The sequence below is a fragment of the Hyaena hyaena genome, unplaced genomic scaffold, assembly GCF_003009895.1.
Source record: "Hyaena hyaena isolate Hyena2069 unplaced genomic scaffold, ASM300989v1 scaffold_82, whole genome shotgun sequence".
In the NCBI taxonomy this organism is placed as follows: Eukaryota; Metazoa; Chordata; class Mammalia; order Carnivora; family Hyaenidae; genus Hyaena; species Hyaena hyaena.
In genome coordinates, this window is record NW_024080713.1 from 882,226 (window position 1) to 906,000 (window position 23,775).

General features: G+C 39.7%; 1 protein-coding gene across 1 annotated transcript in view; it reads right to left on the bottom strand.

Annotated features, from left to right (window-relative positions):
- Nucleotides 1-12,380: 12,380 nt before the first annotated feature.
- The window catches only part of SVOPL (SVOP like), a 60,929-nt gene continuing 49,534 nt past the window's right edge, over nt 12,381-23,775 (bottom strand). Inside the window, exons 14-15 of the mRNA XM_039234042.1 lie at nt 13,286-13,399; nt 12,381-12,842 (exon numbers count right to left, since the gene is read on the bottom strand). Coding sequence (XP_039089973.1) covers nt 12,831-12,842; nt 13,286-13,399 — 126 coding nt within the window. The 3' untranslated portion in view covers nt 12,381-12,830. The remainder of the gene's footprint in view (nt 12,843-13,285; nt 13,400-23,775) is intronic.

Genomic DNA, 23,775 nt, shown 5'->3' on the forward strand with positions numbered 1-23,775 from the left:
CTAGTTTGGTGGTTTTCATGTTTATAATTTGGAATAAAAATGTGTTGTGGAATTTGGGAGTGGGCAGTTGGAGGGAACTATAAGGAAAATGTGTTGTTTTTTTTTTCTAAAGGTTCTATTTCCTATTTTTAAAAAGTCAGAGCCTCAAATTGTTTTATCTGACTTCATTCTGAATCTCATTTTCATTCTCCTAATAGAGATACTAAAAAAACAATCTTCTGAGAGCAAGCATATTACTAATGGGCCAGACTGGACTAGTTGAACTGATAATCCATTTATTCCTTTCACTTGTTCAGCGTCAGAGAAGGAAACTAAGTTGAGATCGACTGGCTAATGGCACAATATTTTTCTTCTAACATCTGACAAAATATTTACACGTGAATTTTTTTCAAAGTACCATTATAAAACATTAATTGAGGAAATCTTTCTCTTGAGGCCGACAGAATAAAAATGTAGCTGAAAATAAAAATATAGAAGAACCTTAGTCTTTGGATGGTATGATCTCCCATGAATTAGACCTAGAGGACTTGCTTTTTACACAAGGCAATACTTGTTAAAATGGATAAATTGAAAATATTCTGTAGCTAATTCATTGGGTTTCCATGTATTGCTAAAGATAAAATATGAGAAAATAATTTAGTTACATTTGCTTCTCAAGACATAGGTCTTGTCCATAATATGTCACTTACAAAGTCTTAATCACTTTTCCAAATGTGCGTTTCCGAATAGTTCTATTGTTGTGAAGATGCACTTGACATGTATTCTCTAAAGGCTGAACAAATTTTGATCACAGTGCATATACCTTTTAATTGTCTCTTTTCTCGCTCCAGCATTTTTAGCACAGCAACTCTGGAGGTTTTGCAAATAAGTTTCTTGTTGGCATCTTAGAATACTGTTCTTCTGACTGTTCATCATACTTGTTTCCTGAGGCAAAGCAGAACAATACAGATAAATTTTGAGGAAGATCATAAAGGGAGGTAGCTCTTAAAGGGAGAAAAATAATTTCTTAAAGTCCAGCATCTGAGCTAGAATTTCTACTAATGTGCCCAAAACTTTCACTGTTCTATTCAGTCATACTAATCTTTTAAAAACAGTATTTCACCTTTACCATTTTGTTTTTGCTGATTGAAAGGCAGTTAAGAACCATCTTTCCTGTAGCCATCCATAATATAAATTACATTAAAACTAGGTGTTTGTCCCTCCAAACAGCCTTTTTGTAATGGTCTTTAAGATTAAAGCCCTGTGACCTTAAATTAACAAGCACCTTTGTGCCCAGGTGGATCCCAGCAAAATAGTCCTGAAATTCTAATAGAAGTAAAGGTAAAACGTGAGCCTAAATAACTGTGCTTATTTAAAGAATCGTCTCCCAAAAGTTCAGTGTGATTCAAGCACCCTTTACCTAAACTTTAAACACTACAGTGTTAATGATCTCTAATCAAGAACTCCAATGGATTTCCCTCTGGATTTAGAACCAGAGCCCACTGTGTTAGCTGCAAGACCCCCTGATGCTAAATGTGATCATATGACCACACCTTTGGCCAGGGCTTGTGAATGAACAGACCATGCGGGAGCTAGGATTTACCTAAGTCCAGCTCATCAAGAGCTTTCCCATGTGTCAAGCATTTGATCTTTTTGGCATAAGGCAATTATAAGATACACAGAGTATATTTGTACAGGAGCATCTGGCAATGCAATTTTTTGTCATTTTGAATTAACAGGCCTCACTTGTCTTTTCTGAATGGAGGGGTCGGATGTTGGATGTGCTAAAAGGAAAATGGCCTCTTCCCTTGGTAGTTTGACCTGCTTTTCCAAGCTAAAGAATAGGCCCCATGTTTTACTCTGACACCGTACAAAAATGCAATATAATTTAGGAATGCTTTCGTGAAGACTCACTCCACAATCAGAAGGGTGAGTCCAGCTGATCGCTCCATTTATGAATTTGCATTTCAAATTCCTATGTTGTGACAGTGCTTAACTTGTTAATTTGGGTTCCATGGACAGACTAGTTAGACAATGAAAAGAGGATTCCCTCCTTTGGTGAAGCCTGATCCGTAACTTAACGTGAATCCCTAAAGTTTGCTACCTGTGGGCAAAATGTTTTTAGATGTAAATAGAAGGTGTGCTTATTTTCTGTTATGAATGAGAGAAATTGAATGATCTGATTGGTATTATTATGGACATGACAATGAGTTCAACCATCTAATTTCTTACGGAGGTCCACCTTTTAAATAACATATTCATATTTTTAAAAGTATTTTATAACCTCATGTAAATTAATAGTTGATATCTTTTTACATATATTGCCCTTTCATCTTGGGTGTGTACTTAGTAAGGCATTGTTCACATGGTGGTAGCTCGTGTTCCTGCGTGAGCATAATGCTAGCCAATCAGACCACCGATTTCTTTCCCCACAAAGATTGGCTTTTCGCGAAGGACATCTGAGGCAGTAGTCTTTGTTGTCGTTGGGTCTTTGTTTTTTAATTTGGGGAGGGGGGCAACTGGTGCTTTGATTTTTTAATAAAATTAGCTTTGATGGATTTTTACTGTGATTGTTTTACCAGAAGGAATTTTAATAGAAAAATCACTATTTGTGATTCAGTAGAATTTTACCTAGTTTGAGTCTCTACTCATTACTACCTTTGTGTGTTTCCCTATAAAACTGATACATCTAGGGATGAGCTACTAGTCCATAAATAATAGGGAAACGTTTTTTTAAAAAAATCTAACACATGCATTTTACCAGCCTTATAAGATAAACAAAAAATAATTTTACAAACAGGAAGGGTATGGTAACTTAAATCACTGATTCCCACTCCCCTGAAAGTACAAAAAACAAATATGCCATGAAAAATTCTCCTTACCTAAAACCTGTTGGAAGAGGAAGGGAAGACAGAGTGGGGACTTGCATAGGTCACTTTGAAAGTTTACCTATGTTAATTTCACCTGTAAACCTTAGAAAGTTTTGAGTCTCATAAATTACAACTGTTTAAAACTCACTATTGGATATTAAATAGAACTTACTTTTTAATAGGGGTAGGAATAGACTTCTATCTGATTCTTGAGTTAAGTAGAATAATTAAGGCCCAATTTGAGTCCTAAAAAAAGCCCTTACCTAAAAATTACAAGTTAAATGTTTTGTAAAATTCTCTTTCCTATATTTTCAAATGTGATGTGGAAAAAAGTCAACTTTAATGTCCCCTACCATATATCAGGATACTTGAGTGAATTCCTTATCCATGCTCTCTAGTGCCTTTTAAACATAAGACAAATGGGCCAGAAAATCCAGTCAGGAGTCTTTCCATTACTGATGATTAAAGCCCAGTTATTGTTTAGGGGGAGGGGATAGAATATAAGGATCAACCAGGGTTAAGCACTTCTCACCCTTAGAATGGGAATGTGTGGACCTGAGAAGTGGCATTTTTCCAAAGAAAATCAATGTGTTCTTAAGACGAAAGAGGAAGAATGTCAACAAGAGTGAGGCACTATGCTTTGACAATAATGCTGATTCTCTTATCCAATTGATTCTAGGGATTTATTGATGAGGACAGTGTATGTTAAGAAAGCCCAACGTACAGAAAGTCTAAAATAAATGTTTTGGCATTCATACTACAGAATGATTTTTTGCTGTTGTAGACTATGCTTAAAGAGACTATGCTTAAATGAATTTCTCTTACATATGTAAAACCATTAGTTTCAGGGCACCTGGCTGGCTTAGTTGGTGGAGCATGCAACAGACTCTGTCTCGAGGTTGTGAGTTTGAGCCCCATGTTGGGTGTTGAGATTACTTAAAATCTTTAAAATAGGGGCACCTAGGTGGCTCAGTCGATTAAGCGTCCGACTTTGGCTCAGGTCACAATCTCATGGTTCGTGGGTTCGAGCCCCGCATCGGGTTCTGTGCTGGTAGCTCAGAGCCTGGAGCCTGTTTCAGATTCTGTGTCTCACTCTCTGCCCCTCCCCCGCTCATGCTCTGTGTCTGTCTCAAAAATAAAATTTTTAAAAAATCTTTAAAATTAAAAAAAAATCATTAAGTTCAAACAAATTCAACCTCTTTCGCAATGCATCAAGTAAAATATTCTTTGTACAGAGATTGCAGTTACATGACTGATTTTACCTTTTAGTGAGCTTTGAAACCAAAAAACTTGTTACAGGTAAGTGACTTGAAATCTGTTGACTACCACTTCTACTAATGACTAATACTAGTAAGGAGGGTAAGCAATACACGTGAGTTTATAAAGGATTTCTCAATTTTGTATTCAATTAAAATCATGGTAATAATATTTGCTGTTGATTAATTTAGTGTCTTCTAGGAAGCCTGGGTACTAGACATTGGTGGACAACATTGTAAAGTTCCTTAAGCTTTGATGCCTCCACAGGTACTGGGAGTTCCTGAAGTGCTTGGGCAGGTGCTTGAGCATCAGCTTTGTCATTGTTGACTATGGTTGTGAATTACTAGTATCCTTTGGTTATAAATTGCTGCTAACATCAGCTTCAGGTTTTCCAGCTGTGATTGGTAGTGGGTTGTTCAGCTAACCTTACATGTGTAACCAAGATGTCTTTACATCAAATATTTGGGCCTAAAATTCTTGATAAATAGACCAGGGTGGGTCTGCAGACCTTTAAAAATGATTAAAGAAAGCAATTTAGGTGATTCAGACAAACACTTTATGAAGTGAGCAGTCTTCATTTTCAAGGGTCAAGAGAACTGCAAAATGGGGTAGAAGAGAACAAGGAAGGTAAGTACAGAGTCCAGGGCTGGCTTGGCATTTGGGGATTGGCTGACTGAGTATATTGTGTTTCTGGACAAGTGGGACATTTATAGGGATACAGACGTTATTCAAGTTTTCGTTTGCTAATGCGGCATCCTGGGCAGAGTGGCTCCATCTTGGACCTAGAAATTTATTTCAGAAATCCCCCTACCCCACTTTTGATCATCCTCTTGACTATTCAAGAAGTTTGATCAAAAATAATGTGACTCGGTTACCATTGGCTCTTCAGCTCTCAGTGTAGTATTCAGAAAAGATGTCCTGCACATATTCTTGGGGCTGGTTATGTTCTTCCTTTCTGTTTTGTCGTTCAAGTTGGACAGATGATCTGCTAGCTAGTCAGCGGCTGCCCACATGCATTTAAAACTTCACAGAGAGAACATAGCATATTAGGGAGACACTAATTCTTGGCATCAAAATAATGTCTGGGGTTTGGAGAATGCACCTGGGCCAGGGTTCCTGCTTCTGTGGGGCAGTGAGCAAACGGTCCAGAAAGAATTTTTGAGACGTCGTTGGTGCAGAAAGGTGCTTTATTATGCCACAGGGACAGGACACATGGGCAGAAGAAGCTGCCCTTTTGCTGTATGAAGCTGGAGTTATTTGCTTCGTGCTCAAGGGAAGGGCACATGCAGGGAGTATTACATCATAAATGTCTCTGATTTTCTACTTGTAAAACCACTTTCACAAGATTTCTCTGGTGCTTATCATCCAGCTCAGTGTTAACTATTGGTGAGTTGTGCAGGCAGACATAAGACCCTTTAAGAAGGTAGTAGCCAGTACATATTTGATCCTTATCAGAACTATGCAGCAGGCTATCGGTCAGTCTTCCACACTAAAGGTAAACATTTGTCTGCTTCTATCCCTCATCACTGTGTCCCACACCAAATAGAAATAAAAAAATGCTTTCTGTTCATGTCATGATTGAGGCCCACATGGGGCTCTCTGCTGACGGCGCACAGCTCGCTTGGGATTCTGTCTCTTCTGTCTGCCACATCCCTGCTTGCACACGCACTCTCTCTCAAAATTAATGTCTTTTAAAAAGTACTAAAAAATTCTCAATAAGAGGGATATTTCTTTAAGCCAGTGGTCTACTTGTGTAGTTCATGTAATTGTCTACTTCCCCAGAAGTGTTTATCCAGTGCACTTTTTTTAGAGAAACTGAGGCATTGGAAATCAGGAGAAGTTTGTGACAAGTATAAAAAAATTACAGAATTTCCTGCATCATAGGAGACCTACTAGTTGAGGTTGTAGGAGGTTTGATTACCATTCTTTGTGATGACCTGAGATATGTGTGTAATAGTATCTTCTTTGCAAGCCAGGGCAAAGCGTAAAGTGGACGAAAGAATCATAAAGACCTTCATGGTCTAACAATTAGGAAAATGATGGAGAGGGGAAGGAGTAATCGTTCTTGATGTGGTGCCATGGGAGGAAACACTTGATCTCAATGTCTGCTTCTCTTCCTAGTCAATTTGTGTTTACATAGGACCAGATGCCAGATGGTTTCCTTAGTTGTGAAATATGTACCCAAGGTTTAACACCTTAAAATTTGGTGGCAGTATCCGTGGTCAAGAGTACTTGGTAGGGCCCTTTCTGTGAATCTGACATTTGCAAAAATACCAGAGTGAAACCATAACACTATGTTAATGATGGAAGACTTGAAAATGCCCAGGGTTAAAGATGTAATGGTTATTCAGTGTAATGGAATTGATCAGCAAATGCTATTTCTGTGTTAGAACATATTAAGATAATAACTGGAATTGTGACTAATAACATACCAGTACATATCATTTTTAGGATTTAATGTAATTCCTGGAACATTTACATTGATAACATATACTCCTATAGATAGAGCCTAAGAAGGTTAAACATCACTGACAGTGTTTCCTTTATCATTTAACATTTTTCTTTAGAAAGTATCAGTTCAAGGTCAAAAAGATTTTGCTTAGAATTTGAGGGAATTTTGTCAAAGATAACCACTAACTGAAGTGACTTCTAAGACAAATAGAGAAATTTACATAGTTCTTTTTTAAAACCTTTAGCTCTTTTAGGGGCTCCTGTGTGGCTCAGTTGGTTGAGCATCCAGCTCACGTAGGGTGATTCCAGGGTTGTGGGATCCAGCTCCATGCTTGAGATTCTCTCTCCCTCTGCCCCTCCCCCACTCACATGTGCATGTGAACTCTCTCTAAAGTAAAAAAAATTTAAAACCTTAACTCTTTTAATATTGAGAAAACTGGGTTAAATAATTAAAGACCTGCTAAAGGCAGCATGAAGCACAGTAAGTTATTTTGGTAAGATAGAAATTCTGGTAGGTAATCCACCGCAGCAGGTTTCTCACACAGAGTTGTGACACTGAGGCTTTTCTCTCCAGGAAGCCACTGTGTGCCGGCACATGTTCAGTCAGGTTCATACCCCCCCCCCCAAAAAAAAAAAAAAAAACTGAGCCCGGAATGCCATGTGGCATAGACTTTTACACATTTTCTACCTCTTGGTCTCCCATGTGTGGGTAACGTATAGGCATACAGTGTGATTGGTGGTCTCATGTAACAGGATCATGAGGGAAGTCATGTACGCATACTAACCAGGTTGCCTTCCCTTATCTTGAGGTCTTTTTCTTTAGGGAGGAGACTCTACCGCATACCTAAAAAGCAAAAATTTTTATTTACAGTATCTTATTAAGAGCAGACCAACAATCTAAGAAAACTGTCCTTTTAACAGAAAACCAAATTCTAATTTTGTACCAGTGTATTTTTTATATTAAAACTCATTTTTCAAAGAAACAGATCCATTCCAATCTTAGTTTTAACTACACATGTTCATCAGATTTTGCCCTTTTTTTCTCTCATTCTGGTATTATCGATTGTTTCCCTTTGAACAAATTATTCTTCATAAACTTTAATAAAAATACATCGTCATATCTGATGCCTTTTCTTACCCTAAATAATCCTACTCTTATGCAGAGATGTTTCCTTTATTCACATATGTTATTTAGAATTATTAACCCCCTCAGAATCATTAATTCTTTAACAGTAAACACTTGTGGACTCTTATGCTAGCACTTTGTGGATTGTCAAATGTGTAGATACATCCTATAATTTCTAGAAGTATATTCTTCACAGGAAATTTTTCAGTGTGGCACAAAACATGTTTACTAATAGACCCAAATATTTTTATTTCCTCTGTAAAAGGAAGCCATGAATGGATAAACCCATGTTCAGTGGTTAATGTCACACTATTTTCTCCTACTTGTAAATGATCTAGATATTCCGTGAATATCCACCATTTACTTTACCTTAGTATAACTTTAAAGTTTCTTGTTACAAAAAATTTTGGAAACAATTTTTTAAAAAATTTTTAATGTTTATTTTTGAGAGACAGAATAAGCGGGGGAGGGGCAGAGAGAGAGAGACACACACACAGAATCTGAAGCAGGCTCCAGGCTCTGAGCTGTCAGCACAGAGCCTGATGTGGGGCTTGAACCCACAAACTGTGAAATCATGACCTGAGCTGATGTCGGATGCTTAACTGAGCCACACAGGTGCCCTTGGAAACAATTTTTTTAAAACCGTTTTTAATGCTTATTTTTAAGAGAAAGCAGGGGAGGGGCAGGGAGAGAGGGAGTCACAGAAGCCGAAGCAGGCTCCAGGCTCTGAACTGTTAGCACAGAGCCCAACACAGGGCTCAAACCCATGAATGGTGAGATCATGACCTGAGTGAGCCACAGTCGATGTTTAACCAACTGAGCCACCCAGGCACCTACCCTAAGACCAGAATTTTTCTAACTCAAGTTTTTGAGATGAATAAAGGAGGTTTGGGAATTGGTAAAAAAAAAAAAAAAAAAAAGGGGGGGGTGGCCTTTCGTGTTCTTCTGAAGTCTCAATTTGTAAGACAAAGATAGTTGTTTATAATCCCTCAGGTTGCACCCTGAGTGTTATTAAGGGGCTGACCCACCTATCCAACTACTTTAAGTTTGCTTTTTTTTATATCTGGAAGATGATCTCTAACTAAGAGAAATCAAAAGATTCCTGTGTTCTCGATTTAGAGATACTTGTCTTTGGGGCTCTGTCTCACAGACAAGATCATGACCTGAGCCAAAATCAAGAGTACAATGCTTAACTTACTAACCCACCCAGGTGCCCCAATATTTGGCCAACTTCTGACTGATGGTGGAGTTTGGTGCTGACAACCAAGAAAGAATTCTTGAAGACATCTTTGGTGCAAAAAGGTGATTTTATTAAGGCTCAGGGACAGGACCCATGGGCAGAAAGAGCTGCACTGGCGTGTACAATGACTGGTTATATATTATGGGCTTGGGGGAGGTAAACTCAAAAGTGAAGTCTCCAAAAAGACATTCATATGCTCAAGACTCACAGATTGCTGGAGGCCTAGCTATCATTAAGCTAAGGTTGTTTTTTCCTCTAGCAAGGCATTAACATTAACAGTAGAGAGTTCCTAGCATTGCCTTTTCCTTGTAAACTGGAGACTCCTCTATCAATTTAACCATTTGGTTATTTTGTCCCTTCCTGTTTTTCGGTAGCCAGGAGTGTCCAAGGAATATCATATATATCCCGCGGGCGGGGGGGTGGGGTGGGAGGGGGGTGCCGTGGAGAGGGCTAGCTTGTACTTTGCTTTCAGCCTGCATTATGCTCCTTCATCAGTACCATGGAGTTCCATTTTAAAAGGTTCTTTCAACTACTTTGTCAAGTTTCAGTGAGCACAAATGGTAAATCTTCCTGGCAATAGTGAACACCTTGAAAGATTCACTCTTCACCAGCTTCAGCCAATTTTCCAAGGATCACACTTGGTAAGTGTTTCCATTAATTTTAGCTTCCCCTTGGCTGTTTAAGGGAATAACTGATAGCAGTTTCCAAGAGAATTCCCCAGATTTCCATCAACTCTAGCCTGGGGTGGGGCAGAGGTCCCTCCTTTGAGGGGCTAAGGAGGCATTCAGATTTGATAAAACCTTCAAGGACAATCTTCTTTCCAGTGTCACAGTTGATTGCACCAATTTGTGGTCCTGTGTTGTTGTTTTTTAATGTTTTTTATTTATTTCTGAGAGAGACAGCATGAACAGGGGAGGGTCAGAGAGAGAGGGAGATACAGGATCTGAAATGGGCTCCAGTCTCTGAGCTGGCTGTCAGCACAGAGCCCAATGTGGGGCTCGAACCCATGAACCGTGAGATCATGACCTGAAGTTGGACGCTTAATCGACTGAGCCACCCAGGCGCCCCTGTTTTGATGGACCCCCTCGGATGGGTGCAACAGGGGAGGCCCAGCTGTGGTCTTAGGTTTCTGGCCTTGGAACTGTTGCAGTTTGAAGGCCACCAACCTCAGGACCTTTGTTCATGGCCCAGTGGTCTCTTCAGAGTATAACAGGCAACTCAGGTATTCAGTACACTGAGTACTCAGGTAAAGGAAGATAAGAGGGGGTAGATGTCCCATGGTCTCAGAGTCTTACGTAACTCTTATGTCTCTTCAACTTCTCATTAGCCATTTGCACTGACTCAGTGAAGGTATTTTGGAATTTCGGAGACTCCTACGTACCAATTAAAATAGGTATCCCTTCCTGGTTGTTGATTTGGGAACCCTTACTTTCAAGGGCACTTCTAGTCAGTAGATGCGGCTTCCAGGACCACACTTCTTAGACAAGGTGTGCTGGAGGGTAAAGCACTCAGTTCTTTGAAACCTGAACATCTTATTCCTTTAAGCCTTGGGTCTCTCAGAGCTGAATTGATACCTAAGAGAGATGTACCAGAGGAATGGGATTTTGTGGTTTCCTAGATACCTTGTAGGTTGGTGGGGGAGGGGAGGGTTGTTTTGTTTTCTTTTTTTTTTTTTTTGAGGTTGCTAAGTGTGACCTAGTGTTTGTTCTGTGACCCACATATCCTTGCCACACTTGCCACTTAAAAGATGTTAGATTGGAGTGCTCAGCCCACACCTACCAACTCTGCACCTTTGGCTTCCAAGATTCTGATTAGCAATGGCTTTTAATAGTCCAACCTGTGCCTATTTCGATTGTGCCACTGGTTAGAAGAGTTCAAATGTCTTATTGCCCCACATCTCCCAGAACTTCATGCAATGGATGATACCTCCAAGTTTTAGGAGTTCCCTCACTGCTGCTGCCCTTTGCAGATTCCCACTGTAATTGTCTGGGCCCTTTCTGGGAACTATATTTTAATATATACATATTTATATTTATGATTATATAGAAATATATATTTTTAAACCCATAGTTGTTTTAGATCAAAGAGTTGCACACAAAGCCTGGAGTGACTCACTCAACGGCCTTTGGTTTTGACTAGAGCAACAGTGAACTCAAAGGGTTGAGCAGGCTTCCTGCCTCTGCATCTCACTGTCCCACAGGCCGTTAGCAGTCGGCTTCAGATTATCCTTGCTGCCAAACCCAGTTCAAAATGATTAAAGACGACAATATAGGTGATCCAAACAGACCTTATTTGACACTTGATGAAGCAGGCAATGTCCACTCCCAAGAGTCCAGAGACCTGCAACCTGGGCCAGAAGGCAAGAAACTTTGATAGGATTGAAAAATAAGGAAGGAAGGAAGAGGCTGGAGTTGGCTTGGCAGCCAGCTGGCTTAACACACGATTTCTGGCCTGGTGGAACATTGACAGGGACATGAAAGTTATTTCAGTTTGCAGATAAAGCGCCCTGGGCAGGAGCTGCTTCATCTTGGGCCTAAAAATGTATTTCAACTACGGCCCATTAGCAAAATTTAACCTATGGCCCTCTTTTCAATAGTCTGAGAGCTACAAATATTTTCTGCATTTTTTAAAAAAAATTGATGTTTTTTATTTATTTTTGAGAGAGAGAGCGCTAACGGGAGGAGGCAGAGAGAGAATCCCAAGCAGGCTCCACACAAGTCAGCACAGAGCCCAATGCAGGGCTCGAACTCACGAACTGTGAGATCGTGACCTGAGCTGAAATTGAGTTGGACGCTTACCCAACTGAGCCACCCAGGCGTCCCTTTGCATTTTTTAAGGCTAGTGAGGTGCTGGCGGTGTGTGACGGAGACCATGTTTAGCTCACAGAGTCTTAAATACTGTCTAGCCCTTGACAGAAAAAGTTTCCTGACTTGAAGCTATTTATGCCTCTTGTTCAAATAGGGGTGATTTGCACCCCTATGGAAGCAGGGGTATAAACAAACACTCTCATACACACAGCTTGCTAATACAGTGATACTTGAATGTGGTTGTAGTGAGTTCTTTTTCCACTGCAAAGGGGTTTGGAAGGGTAGGTGAGTCAAGCTACAGGGTCCTGAGTTTTAGAGCTGCCCACAGTAAGCCTGAATAGCAGTCAAAGAATCTAAATATAAAAACCTTTGGTGTTTTCTTTCCACACCATACCTAACCTGCTGAAGTGATAAGCACAGGTATGATGTCCTGCATGTAAGCAGTTGCTCAATAGAGGGCAATGAGTCACATGATGTCAGGGTTTGCTGCACTCTTTCATTTTTTTAATCTCATGGGAATCGACTCCCATAAAGTGATGAAGTTAGAATACAAACAGAATGAGAAAAATTAGTTTATTCCTGGCTTCTTCCTAATTATATATGACTCATTTGAACATATTTTATAAATAAGCAGTTTTCATCAATGTAGAGGCCACAATTTAAACGCTCATTTTTCTTGTGAATTTGGTGACTTTGTTTTGAAAGGCTTAATGATACAGCCCCAAGTTCATGCCTTGGCTACACAATTTCAGTCCAACTTTTGCTACAAGCCGCATGGGAGAATATCAAATACATATGTGTTTTCTCTGAGAAACTTTAACAGACTTCATGTCAAAGAAGAAAAGCTACCTTCCCCCTGCCCACCTCCCATAGACCCACCTTTCCAATCTTTGAAGTATATTTTTATAAAAGTTCTATAGACGGGAATACAAAATTAACCCACCTCATTCTCATGTGCCTTATTTTTCAAAAATACATAATCAGTTTCTTAATTACCAAATAGCATACAGAAATTAAACCAAGTTTTTAAAAATGTGCCACAGCTCTTTGTAAAGACAAAATGCATTTTTCTTCTCTGGTAGACATTGGCTTGCAGGTCTTCATTTAATTTGCTGGAATAAGAAGCGATTTAGTAGATCAATACATTTAATAAAAAGAAAGCCTTCTCCATTCATCCTCGGTTGTCAGACACTAGAAACTAGTAATAGAGGATTTCTTAATAAGCTTGTAATAAATTAAGACCCTAGTATATAACTTTGTGTACCTGGTAATGGCAATGGTAGTTTTAGAGTTTTTATTGTAGTATAATACATTATTCAGGGAAAATACCACCATAGTATCCTCTTTGAAGAGTTTCGCAAAGGTTTGAAATGAATAATTGGTTACTTTAGCTTCAGCGCTGCTCGAAGTTACATGCAAGCCAGCTGGATACCCAGGGTTTTTTTTACTCCACACCATTGTGTTAGTACACACTTGGATGTCATGTCTACTTCAAAGAAGAATTTCCATGCTCCAAGTTCATTTCCTTTGGTCAAGAGATTTCTGCACCACTTACCTGTAGGGCCCGTCCTTTGGTCTCAATAGGGAGAGTCAATGCAGAAATGGCACATACAACACAGACTGATGAGAAAAGACACAGGGCTCCCAGAAAGGATGCGCTCATAAGAACCTGCAGGTCACAAGGAATGACTCCATTTATTGTGGCCTAGTGTCTTCTCAGCTGATTTTTTATGTCAAAGGGGAAATCATCTCTCCACAGACATGAATGAATGTCATTTGCAGCCATTCTATAATGTGTGCCTTCCTGACACCTCTGGTGAGTTATTTATTTGGGCCCAGCTGCTGCAGGCATTTTGTGTGATTCTGTGAGCAGAGACTGACATTAGTATGTACTGGCCAGGTCAGACCTCTCTGCACCCACTCCTCAGGCATCTCCAGAGCAAACCAGTACCTAGGGAAGGTAGAGAGATCCGGTTTCCCCACACTCTCATCATACCAGTTTAGTTTGCTCAACCTCTAGTTCAGTGTATGCAGTACTCCCTCTGCCAAACGTCCACTTGTCCCCTTCGGTTCTGACAGGATGAATTAGGGAGAAAGGTTTTGGAAATGTAATCTAGTGGTCTCTGGAAAGATAACAGGTCTTATGTATGTTCATGACGCTTCACGTGTGACAATGAAAACTTTGGTGTTCAGTTTTCCACATTCAGAATGGATTTCTACTAATTTATATACAGCCTTTGGCCAAGATCATGCTGTGTTAGTAGCTAGTTCAGACACTGCCATCTCCTACATCCATTAACCCAGGGCTGCCTGAAGGTGCAAAACCTAACTGCTCTCCTAGCCAGGATCAGAGGCAACTGCATCTTGGAGATTGGTTTGTTTTGTTTTGGCTTCCCTACAGATATACCAGGCTGGGCTTCCTAGCAGGGTTCTAGCCATCTAGTAGGTGTGACTGGATAGTCTCCCAATAACTTCTTTTCTGCCTAAATTCAATGTCTCTTGTTTGTAACCAAGAACCCTAATGCCTGATTATAAAAATCATCTGAGAACTGTGTTACAGTGTGGATTTCCAGGCCCCTCTTTGATGTACTCCATCAAAAAGAAAGATGTGTTCATCTCTACTTCTAAAATCCAGTCTAGACCAAGGACACAAAGAGGGACATTACGCAGTTAAAAAAAGGTCTAGTCAATAAGATACAGCAATTCGGGGCGCCTGGGTGGCTTAGTCGGTTAGGCGTCTGACTTTCGCTTAGATCATGATCTCGCGGTTCGTGGGTTTGAGCCCCGCATCGGGCTCTGTGCTGACTGCCGGCTCAGAGCCTGGAGCCTGCTTCAGTCTGTGACTCCCTCTCTCTCTGACCCTCCCCTGCTCACGCTGTCTCTCTCTCTCTTCTAGAAATAAAACATTTTAAAAAATTAAAAAAGATACAGCAATTCTAAAAGTTTGTATACCAAAAAAAATTCAAAAATATATTGAGTAAAAACTGAAAGTAGATCTAGATAGATCCACATAGAGTTGGAAACTTCAAGACTGCCCTCTCCCAACTATTGGTAGAACTAGTAGACAGAAAAAGGGGGATATAGAAGACCTTTATGACCCCATCAACCAACAGGGTCTAATTGACATTTACAGGACAGCTTACCCAACAGCAGCAGAATACACATTCTTTTCTACTGCCCCTGGAACATTCACCAGCATAGACCATGTTCTGGGGCATAAAGTGAACCTAAAAGATTTAAAATCCTAGAAAATGTTCTGACTAAACGGGTATCAAACTAGAAATAACAGAAAAATAACAGCAAAATCTCCACTTCTAAATCCATGGGTCAAATCTCAAAAACAACACAGAATATTAAATGTGTAATGGACAAAAATAAAATACTTAGGAGTAAATAAGAAATGTGCAAGGTGTATATGAAGAAAATTTACAGATTATATAAAATTGAGTAAATCTAGTAAAACTGTGGAAGTATACTTTTAAAAGTAATCTGTAAATCTAATGGATTTTCAATCCAAATCCCAGTAGGATTTTTTTAGTCAACTTAGGGGAAAAAATCTGACTCTAAGGTTTATTTGAAAGAATTAACATGTAAGAAAAATCAGGAAATTTCCAAGAACAAATACAAGTGAGAGAGTCTGAGGGAAGTTATTGGCCTAAGTGGCAATGACGTTCTAATCATGAGCAGTGTGATACTGGTGCCAAAATAGAACCCGGTGTGGAAGTGGGGTTTCCAACAATGGCGTCTTGGCATATCAGCCGAGAATAGCCAGCCAAAAGGATGATTAGTGGCCTGAGAACAACCAGCGAGGCAGTGTTTTGTTGCTTTTTAAAGCTGAATTCTTACCTCAGACCTTGAGCATAAATTGTGAAAGGATCAAAGAATTTAATGTTTTAGATGAAAACACTGAAAGCCTTTAAACTTGTAGTGTATCCAAAATATTTTTAGAAATAATGGATGCATGAATGATGAAGGCCAATAAGCAGGACACAAAAAACATTAACTCTGGAAGTGAAAATACTTGGTAAGTTGACTACATAAAAATTTTGCTATGTGGAGAGTTTGTGTTTATATACGTGTTTATATATGTTATATATATGTGTTTATATACGAGCCTAGCTACCTATCTACTCACACAGATGTACATATACAATGTAAAGACAAGTCAGACATTTGATAAGTGATGACATCCCTTAAGCCTCACCCCTCCCTCCAATTCTTCTGCCCCAACTTCTGAAAAACTGACAAAGCCTAGGTACTAGCAAGAATTTCATACCGCACAAGCTCCTGCCCAAGTATGGGAGCCCTCACCCCCAGCCACAGTAAAAACCTCAGCCAGTCTCCTTGCCTTGTCCTCTCGAGCCATTTAAGATCTACTTGAGAGGGCTATTCTGTTCTCCAGGGCCCCAAACTATGTAATTAAGTAAAACACCCTTTTATACCCTTGTGTTATGTATATGCATCATCAGACTTGATACCCAACTCAAATATGGGGGTGGAGAGAGTTCCACCAGTGACTCTAACATGGACATAGATAGATGTAGATAATGCACATATTTATGGAAGTACATGCATCTATGGATAATATAGACACACACACAAATATATGCATAGAAAAGCATCTGGAAGAATATACCCCAAACTATTAAGATTGGTTTTGGTGATAAGAGAATTTTCCCTTTCTCAATTATATACTTCTGTACTTGGAATTTGATAGCAAGCATCTTTTTATATTGAGAGAAATATCTTAAAAGGATTATAAGCTTTCTTAACCAAAAAGAAAAACAATGAACTATACTTCCAACTCAAGAAGTGCCTAAGAAACTAGTATAAAAAAAATAAAAACAAAAGCCTAAATGAATAAATTGCAAATCAGAAACAAATGGACTTGATAAATTACAAATTTATAACATATAAATGCTTCAGATTAAGAATGTAAAAGAGGAAACGAAAGGAACCATAGAGAATATTCCCCAAAGTTCTTTGCTAATAAATTTGAATGAATATTCAATAAAAATGTTTCCTGACATTTATTCTAGAAAAGATATAAAACCAAGAAAAACAAAAACACCAGAAAAATATAGTGGCCAAAGAAGGACCTCCTCAAAAGTGCAAGGATTCATTTTCATAGGAGATTATTTTGAATTTCCAATGAAGAGTCCAGAGAAAGAAAAGCTTCCAACTTTTTTTTATGAAGCCAGGAGGACAATGACTGTAAAACCTAACAAAAATAAAATAGATACACACAAACCTCCAACTGCCCTCATAAATATGAGTATTGATTCAAAAATTGTAAATAAACACCAGTAGATAAAACCTAGTGGTTCACTAATAAAACAGTGCCTACGCGGACCCTCGCCGCTGTCCCCTGCACCACAGTGTGCAGGTTCTCCCATCCACTCTTCCCTCTTTCATTTACTCTGCCAGGTGTTTCCCAACAAATCTCTTGCACGTGCAATTCTGTTAGCATCAGCTTTTCCAAGGACTCAAGCTATTTCAGTAAAATAGTTGGATACAAAATCAATATAAAAAATAAATTCAGGAGCACCTGGCTGGCTCAAAGGAACATGTGACTCTTGATCTTGGGGTCATGAGTTCAAGCCCCACACTGGGTATTGGAGATTACTTAAATAATATTTTCTATACATAAAACATTCAAAAAATGTTTTGATGCCCACTACATGCCAGGCACTGGAGAAGACAGAAATACAAAAGTTTTAGTAAAACATGCCCATATTGTCCTCAAAGGCTTAAAGTATTGGAAGAGACATTTTGCATAGCCTGGCAAAACAAATTAGCAATTATAATCTAGTAATTAATATGAAGGAAAATTTCAAAAGCTCACAGCAGAGACCAGACTTAGTTTAAGGCATCAGAGAGGGCTTTTCTGAGCAGAGAATTAATCATAGCAAACTGAGGTGGAGAAAGAGTGGAAAGGGAGAGGTTTTCCAGTCCATGGGAGCAGCAAGTGAGAGAATCCCAAAATGAGGTAACTGTGGTAATCAACTATGAAACCTAGATTGCTTATAGCTAGGTAAATGGGTAAGAGCACAAGGTTGGGAGCCTCACTGGTGGAGCCCTGTAAACCAAGTTGAGGATCTGGGTCTTCATCTAGGAGGAAGGGCAAGGGTAAGACAATAAAGGTTTATAAATAAAACAACACAGATCAACATGGATACAGGGAGGAGAGGAAATTGAAGGAGAGTAAGAGCTTGCAGGAGAATAGTCCAGATGTGGCAGCCCAGTGAGGTGTGAGGGTAGTTTGAACCAGAGTGGTGCAGGTGGTGACAAAGGAGGGGAGGTGAATTATACAGGATCTACTAGGAGGCTAAATCCACATGGTTGGGGATTGAATAGGATGAGGAGGATGAAGGGAGTGAACAACTACAGGTTGGATAGTGACACCATTCACTGACGGAGACTGTGGAAGAGGAGTGGGTTTGGAAAAGATATCCTGAGTGTGATTTTGAACACGCTGAATTTATGATTTTGAGACATTCGAGTGGAAATGCCCAGGAGGCAATGACATACATGAATCTGGAGTTCAGAAGACCTAGTCCAGAAATACAAAGTTAGGAGTTATGAGCAAATGATTAGTAACTAAAATCATAAAAATGGGTGAAATCACCTACATGGAAACTAAGATCTAAAAAGATGAGGGTAGAAAATTGAGCACAATCCTCAACAAAAGAAGAAGATCAACCACAAGGAGACTGAGGAGGAACAGCTGGAGATGCAGGAGAAAACCCCAAGTGTAGCAGGTGATGGATGCCAAGGGAAGATGACAGAAAGTGAGGACGTGGCCATCGGAGGGAGAAGTGTGATGCGAGATTAAAACAAGGTTTGAATTTAGAGTTCAACTCTAAATGACAACTGAATGGTTGTCATCAGAGACAGCAACAAGAATCATTTTTGGTGGAGTAGGGATGGCTGCAGTAGGTATGGGAGGCAGGGGAGTGAGTGGGGGAAGGAAGTGAGGACAGGGAGAGGAAGGAACCTCTTCAAGCAGTGAGGCTGGAAAGAAAGTCAATGGGGGTGAGTTTACTGTTTGTAAGCACATTAAAATGTTGACTAGAGGGGCATCTGGGTGGCTCAGTTGGTTAAGTGTCCAACTACTGCTCAGGTCAGGATCTCACAGCTTGTTGAGTTTAGTCCCATGTCAGGCCCTGCTGACAATTCAGAGCCTGGAGTCTGCTTCTGATTTAGTCTCCCTCTCTCTATCTGACCCTCCCCAGCTTCCGCTCTGTCTCTCAATTATAAGCATTTTTTTAAAGTTTTTAATAAATAAATGTTGACTGGAAGGCTTCCACCTGGAGGGATAGACTAGAATCACGATACAGATGGGATTATAAACTTGAAAAACTCAAGAGGCTCAAATGAAAAACCATCCCGAATGCATTCAATGAGCTAGCTGTTTTCAAACCAACAGCCTTTCCAAATACAAACAACTTAGAATGCAAGACTAGAATTTATAATGAAAGCAAATAATCTATTCATAATAACAATAAAAAGCCTTAAAATGCCTAAGAATAAAGTTAACAAGATCTTCAGGAGCTCTTTGAAGAAAATAGTAACATATCAGCAAGGAGTATAGAACAAACATGAAACAAATGGAGACAAACTCTGCTCTTAGGAAGATAATACTAAGAGGAAAAAAAGTCCATTTCTCCTAAATTAATGGATACATTTAATGAATTAATCATTAAAATCTTAATAGAATTTGGACAGGCAAGGATGCACATTGTAACTAAATGATTCTGAGGCTTATCTGGGAAAAAAGAACAACGAGGTGGGGCTTAGGCAGCCAGTTTTGAAAATGTACTATAAATATCATTCAACTAATGAGAATATGACAGTGATGAAACCAGACAGATCAATGGACTAAAATAGTTAGGCTAGAAATAGACCAAGTAATTGTGGAAATGTGAGCAAATAGACATTTCTAATCCAAAAGTAAAAATAGGTTATTAAATCAAGTGTATAGGGACCAGTGGCCTGCCAGTTAGGAAAGCATAAAGCTGTTGCCTACATTCGGCTTCCTACTACCATATCCCATGGCTGGGGAGAGGAGAGGTCAGGGATTTCTGGGTCAGAATCAGAAATGCTTTCACTTCATAAAGATTAAATTGTATGCCTATGATTTGAACGCTTTTATATGTATGTTGTACTTCAATAAAATGCTTATAAATCCTCTCCCCCAAAACAAGAAGGCCACAGAGCACTGGCAAAGAGATGTGTATTGTCATAACCCTAATCACAGAACGCAGAAGTTGTGAAGAAAATGTTGATAAACGTGTCTATGAACTTAGTTTCTGTACAAAGCAAGGAGAACAAATAAGAATGAAAAACATGGAAAATTGGGAGGAATATTTACAATATGTCAGGAAAATGGTTGAAATCTTTCATACATATGAAGGACTCTCACCAATCAAGGATTTAAAACTGATTTGGAACATGAGAAGGGCCCTAAATGGACAAGCTAAAAAAGATAACCTAATTAAAATGTGCAAAGAGCATTCAGTTTCATTACTCATCAAACAAATACTAATTATAATAACGAAGAGAAATCATTTCATTGCCAGTGGATTAGCAAATATGACAAAGACTGACAAAACCAGCTGGCGAATCTGTGAAGCAGCAGGACCTTACTCACCAGTACAACCTTCCAAAGGAGAGCTGTGGCACAATGTGTCAAAATGGAAAATGAACAGACCCCTTGACCTACTTATCAATCCAATTCCTAGGAATTTATCCTAAAGACATAATCCCAAAGTTAGGCAAAAATGCAAGCACAAGGATGCTCATTACATTACTTACAGTAGAAAAATATCCAATAGTCTAGACCTTTAACAATACAGAACTAGTAACTGGAAAGTTACTTTTGGAATATACATACAAGGGTCTATTTTTCAGCAACAGAGGGCTTGACTTTTATTCATGTGAAAAAATGTCTGCAACATACTGTTTCATGCAAAAAGCAGACTATAAAAAGTATGTTATCAACCTAAAAAGTTCCCATTCAAGATGGCGACATAGGAGGATCCTAAACTCTCCTCCTTTGTGAACAGACCAGATCTACAGCTAAATATGAAACCATTTCCTCTGAAAGAAATGCAAAAACTAAATCCTCATCAAAACAGTTGGGAGAGGCTCAGACACAATCTTACCATAACTCCCACTCTTGATGCAGCCACCACAATCAGGAGGGAACTGAGAACTCCAAGCTTCTCCCTAAGGAGCTAAGGGTTTGAATCCCACATGTGGTACCCCTACTTTTAAGACCTGTGCCTGAGAGACGAACCCCCACAACATCTAGCTTTGAAAGCCAATGCATGACCTTGTGTCCATGAGATCCACACAGTCACAGCGAACTGAAGAACAATTCTTAAAGGATTCGCATGAAATCACCTGGTTACCTGGCCCCTCCTCCCACCCATACCCTCTATCCCTCCCCCACCAATGTCACCCTCCCACACCCCCACTGTACAGAGGCAGCACAATGAAACACATCCAGTCTTTTTGTGAAAGAGGACTATTTGCTTCTCTTAAAGCATCACCCTGATAGGCAAGCATCTACTTGAACACACAACTAGGAATTTACGGAATTACACTCCAAAGATGGAGGCCAGCAGGTGCCAGCTTTATATCCTCCCTCAGCCTTCTCAAATTCCTTCACAACAAAGAAGAGGGAACACTTCCAAACTCATTTTATAAGGCCAGCGTTATCCTGATACCTAAACCAATATCTTTAATGTTTATTTATTTATTTAGAGAGAGAGAGCACATGGGTGATCAGGGGAGGGACAGAGAAAGAGTGAGAGACAGGACCCCAAGCAGGCACCCCTGGAACACTATCTTAAATCATACACAAAAATCAACTCAACCTAACACAAAACTCATCATGTCACTTACCTGCTTAAAACCCTTCAATTATTTCCCACTGCTCCTCAGAAAAAAATCCCAACTTCTCAATATGCCTGTGAGGCACTTTCTCACCATGCACATCTCTCCACAGTTAACTCACACAGCTATTTTCTGTTCCGGGAACACCCCAGTCTCTGCCCCATCTCCAGGCCCTTACGCCACCAGGCATCCTACTTGAAATGCTATTTTTCTTTGTAAGTTGTCAACTTCTCATATTTCAGGTTTCAACTCCATTGTCACCTTCTCAGAGAGGTTTTGCCTGTCACCTCTTGATCATATTACCTCCAAAGCATTTACATAACCTGGAATCATTGTAATTATTTCATATTTGTGAATTCCCAACTTGAAAGAAAGCCTCTTGAGAGCAAGAATCTTGGTGGCAGGGGTGGGGGGACGGGTGGGGTGCGGGGGAGGGGGGCGGTGCTGGCAAATGTTTAAACAGTTGGCTTTCCCCAAAAAAGTCCCGCTGCTACCATTTGCTAATTCTACAATTACCACCAAGGGTAATTTCAAGGTACAATGTGACTACAACCAGCTTGCAAAATTTTCTGAAAATGTACCCGTTCACTTTCACAAGCCAGTGCACCACTGGAAACTTGTCTGACTTATTACTGCTACAAATAAATAAAACTAGAACAATGTCAGGCACAGAGCAAGTGTGTCATAAATGTTCACTGCATGTTGAACTGGGATAAAATAATTCTCAATTCTGTTCTGTCAGATACAGATGGTAGCTAGTTGAGTCCTTTTTTTTTTTTTTTTTGCTAACTGCCAAACTGTTTCTAGAATTTGTAGACAATTATTTTGAAGTCAGCTTGTTGAACAGATCATTACAAGAAGTTCCTAAATGAAGGGCAACAAGTGGAAGAGGAAAGAGTGAGGGGATCGAGAAAGGAAGGAGGAAGAGGGAAAATTAGGGAGAAGTAAAGCTTAGCTCCTGGTTGGGATTCTCCCTTTTGATGCTGATGCCTGTCAGCTAGTGATTCACAGACCACTTCCATCAGGGTTGCTCTGGGGACTTGTTACAACCACTGTCGTGGTCCCATAGACAGCATCTACCTCTAGCTGGAATCCAGCAGTCTTCTTTTTATCAAGTTATTTGTAATTCTGATACTGAAGTTTGAGAGCCATATCCAAGGAAGGCTGACAGACTATCAACTTATGAGGGTGACACCAAGGCCTTACTCGAAGCTGCTACCCCACCCCACACCCAGGCAAATAGCCTAGGAGCAGATTCTGACTTCCCATTCCAGATCAGTTAAGAAAGCAAAACATCCCAATTGCTTCATGATTGAAATACTGGATTTAAAAGTATTTTTGTTACTGAGAAAGACTTATTTGAATATTCAGCATTCTCGCCTTATTAGTGATCATTGTTACTATTGAGTAACATTAATTATTGACTATGTGTCATAGTGCTTTCCATGTGTTAATCTCATTTAATGCTCAGAACAAACCTATGTGGTAGATGTTATTACTGATCTTTATTTTACAAATGATGGGGGTGGATACAGAGATGAGTGACTTAACTATAAAAAGTTGTGACTCTCTGGCTGCAGGACACTAAGCAGATCAGCGCCTAATGGCCCCAGAAGACCTGGTCCCAGTAGACAATGTTGCCTGGTCCACAAAACCACCAAAAGCTGTGTGGCCTCTAGGGTAAATCCCCACAAATACCCAGAAAACCTCTTTCAAGTGGTTGAGACACAGACACTTGGGGCTCCTGGGTGGCTCAGTCGGTTAAACAACTGACTTTGGCTCAGGTCATGATCTCCCAATTTGAGTTCGAGCCCCACACCAGGCTCTGTGCTGACGGCTCAGAGCCTGCTTCAGATTCTGTGTCTCCCTCTCTCTGTTCCTCTCCCCGCTTGCACTCTGTCTGTCTCTCTCAAAAATAAACAAAAATTAAAAAAAAAAAAAAGAAAAGAAAAACAGACTCAATTTCTAATGAAAGCTTGGGAAATAAACTATACCTTGGTCTGGTCATCCAGAAACAGGATTAATAATTTACTTACTTCTATGTTTCACCACTATGTTCTTTTCTGGAAATTGTGAAATCATCAGTATAACAGAACTTTGGAAATCACTAGACAAAAGCCGCCCTCATTTTTCCTTAAGATG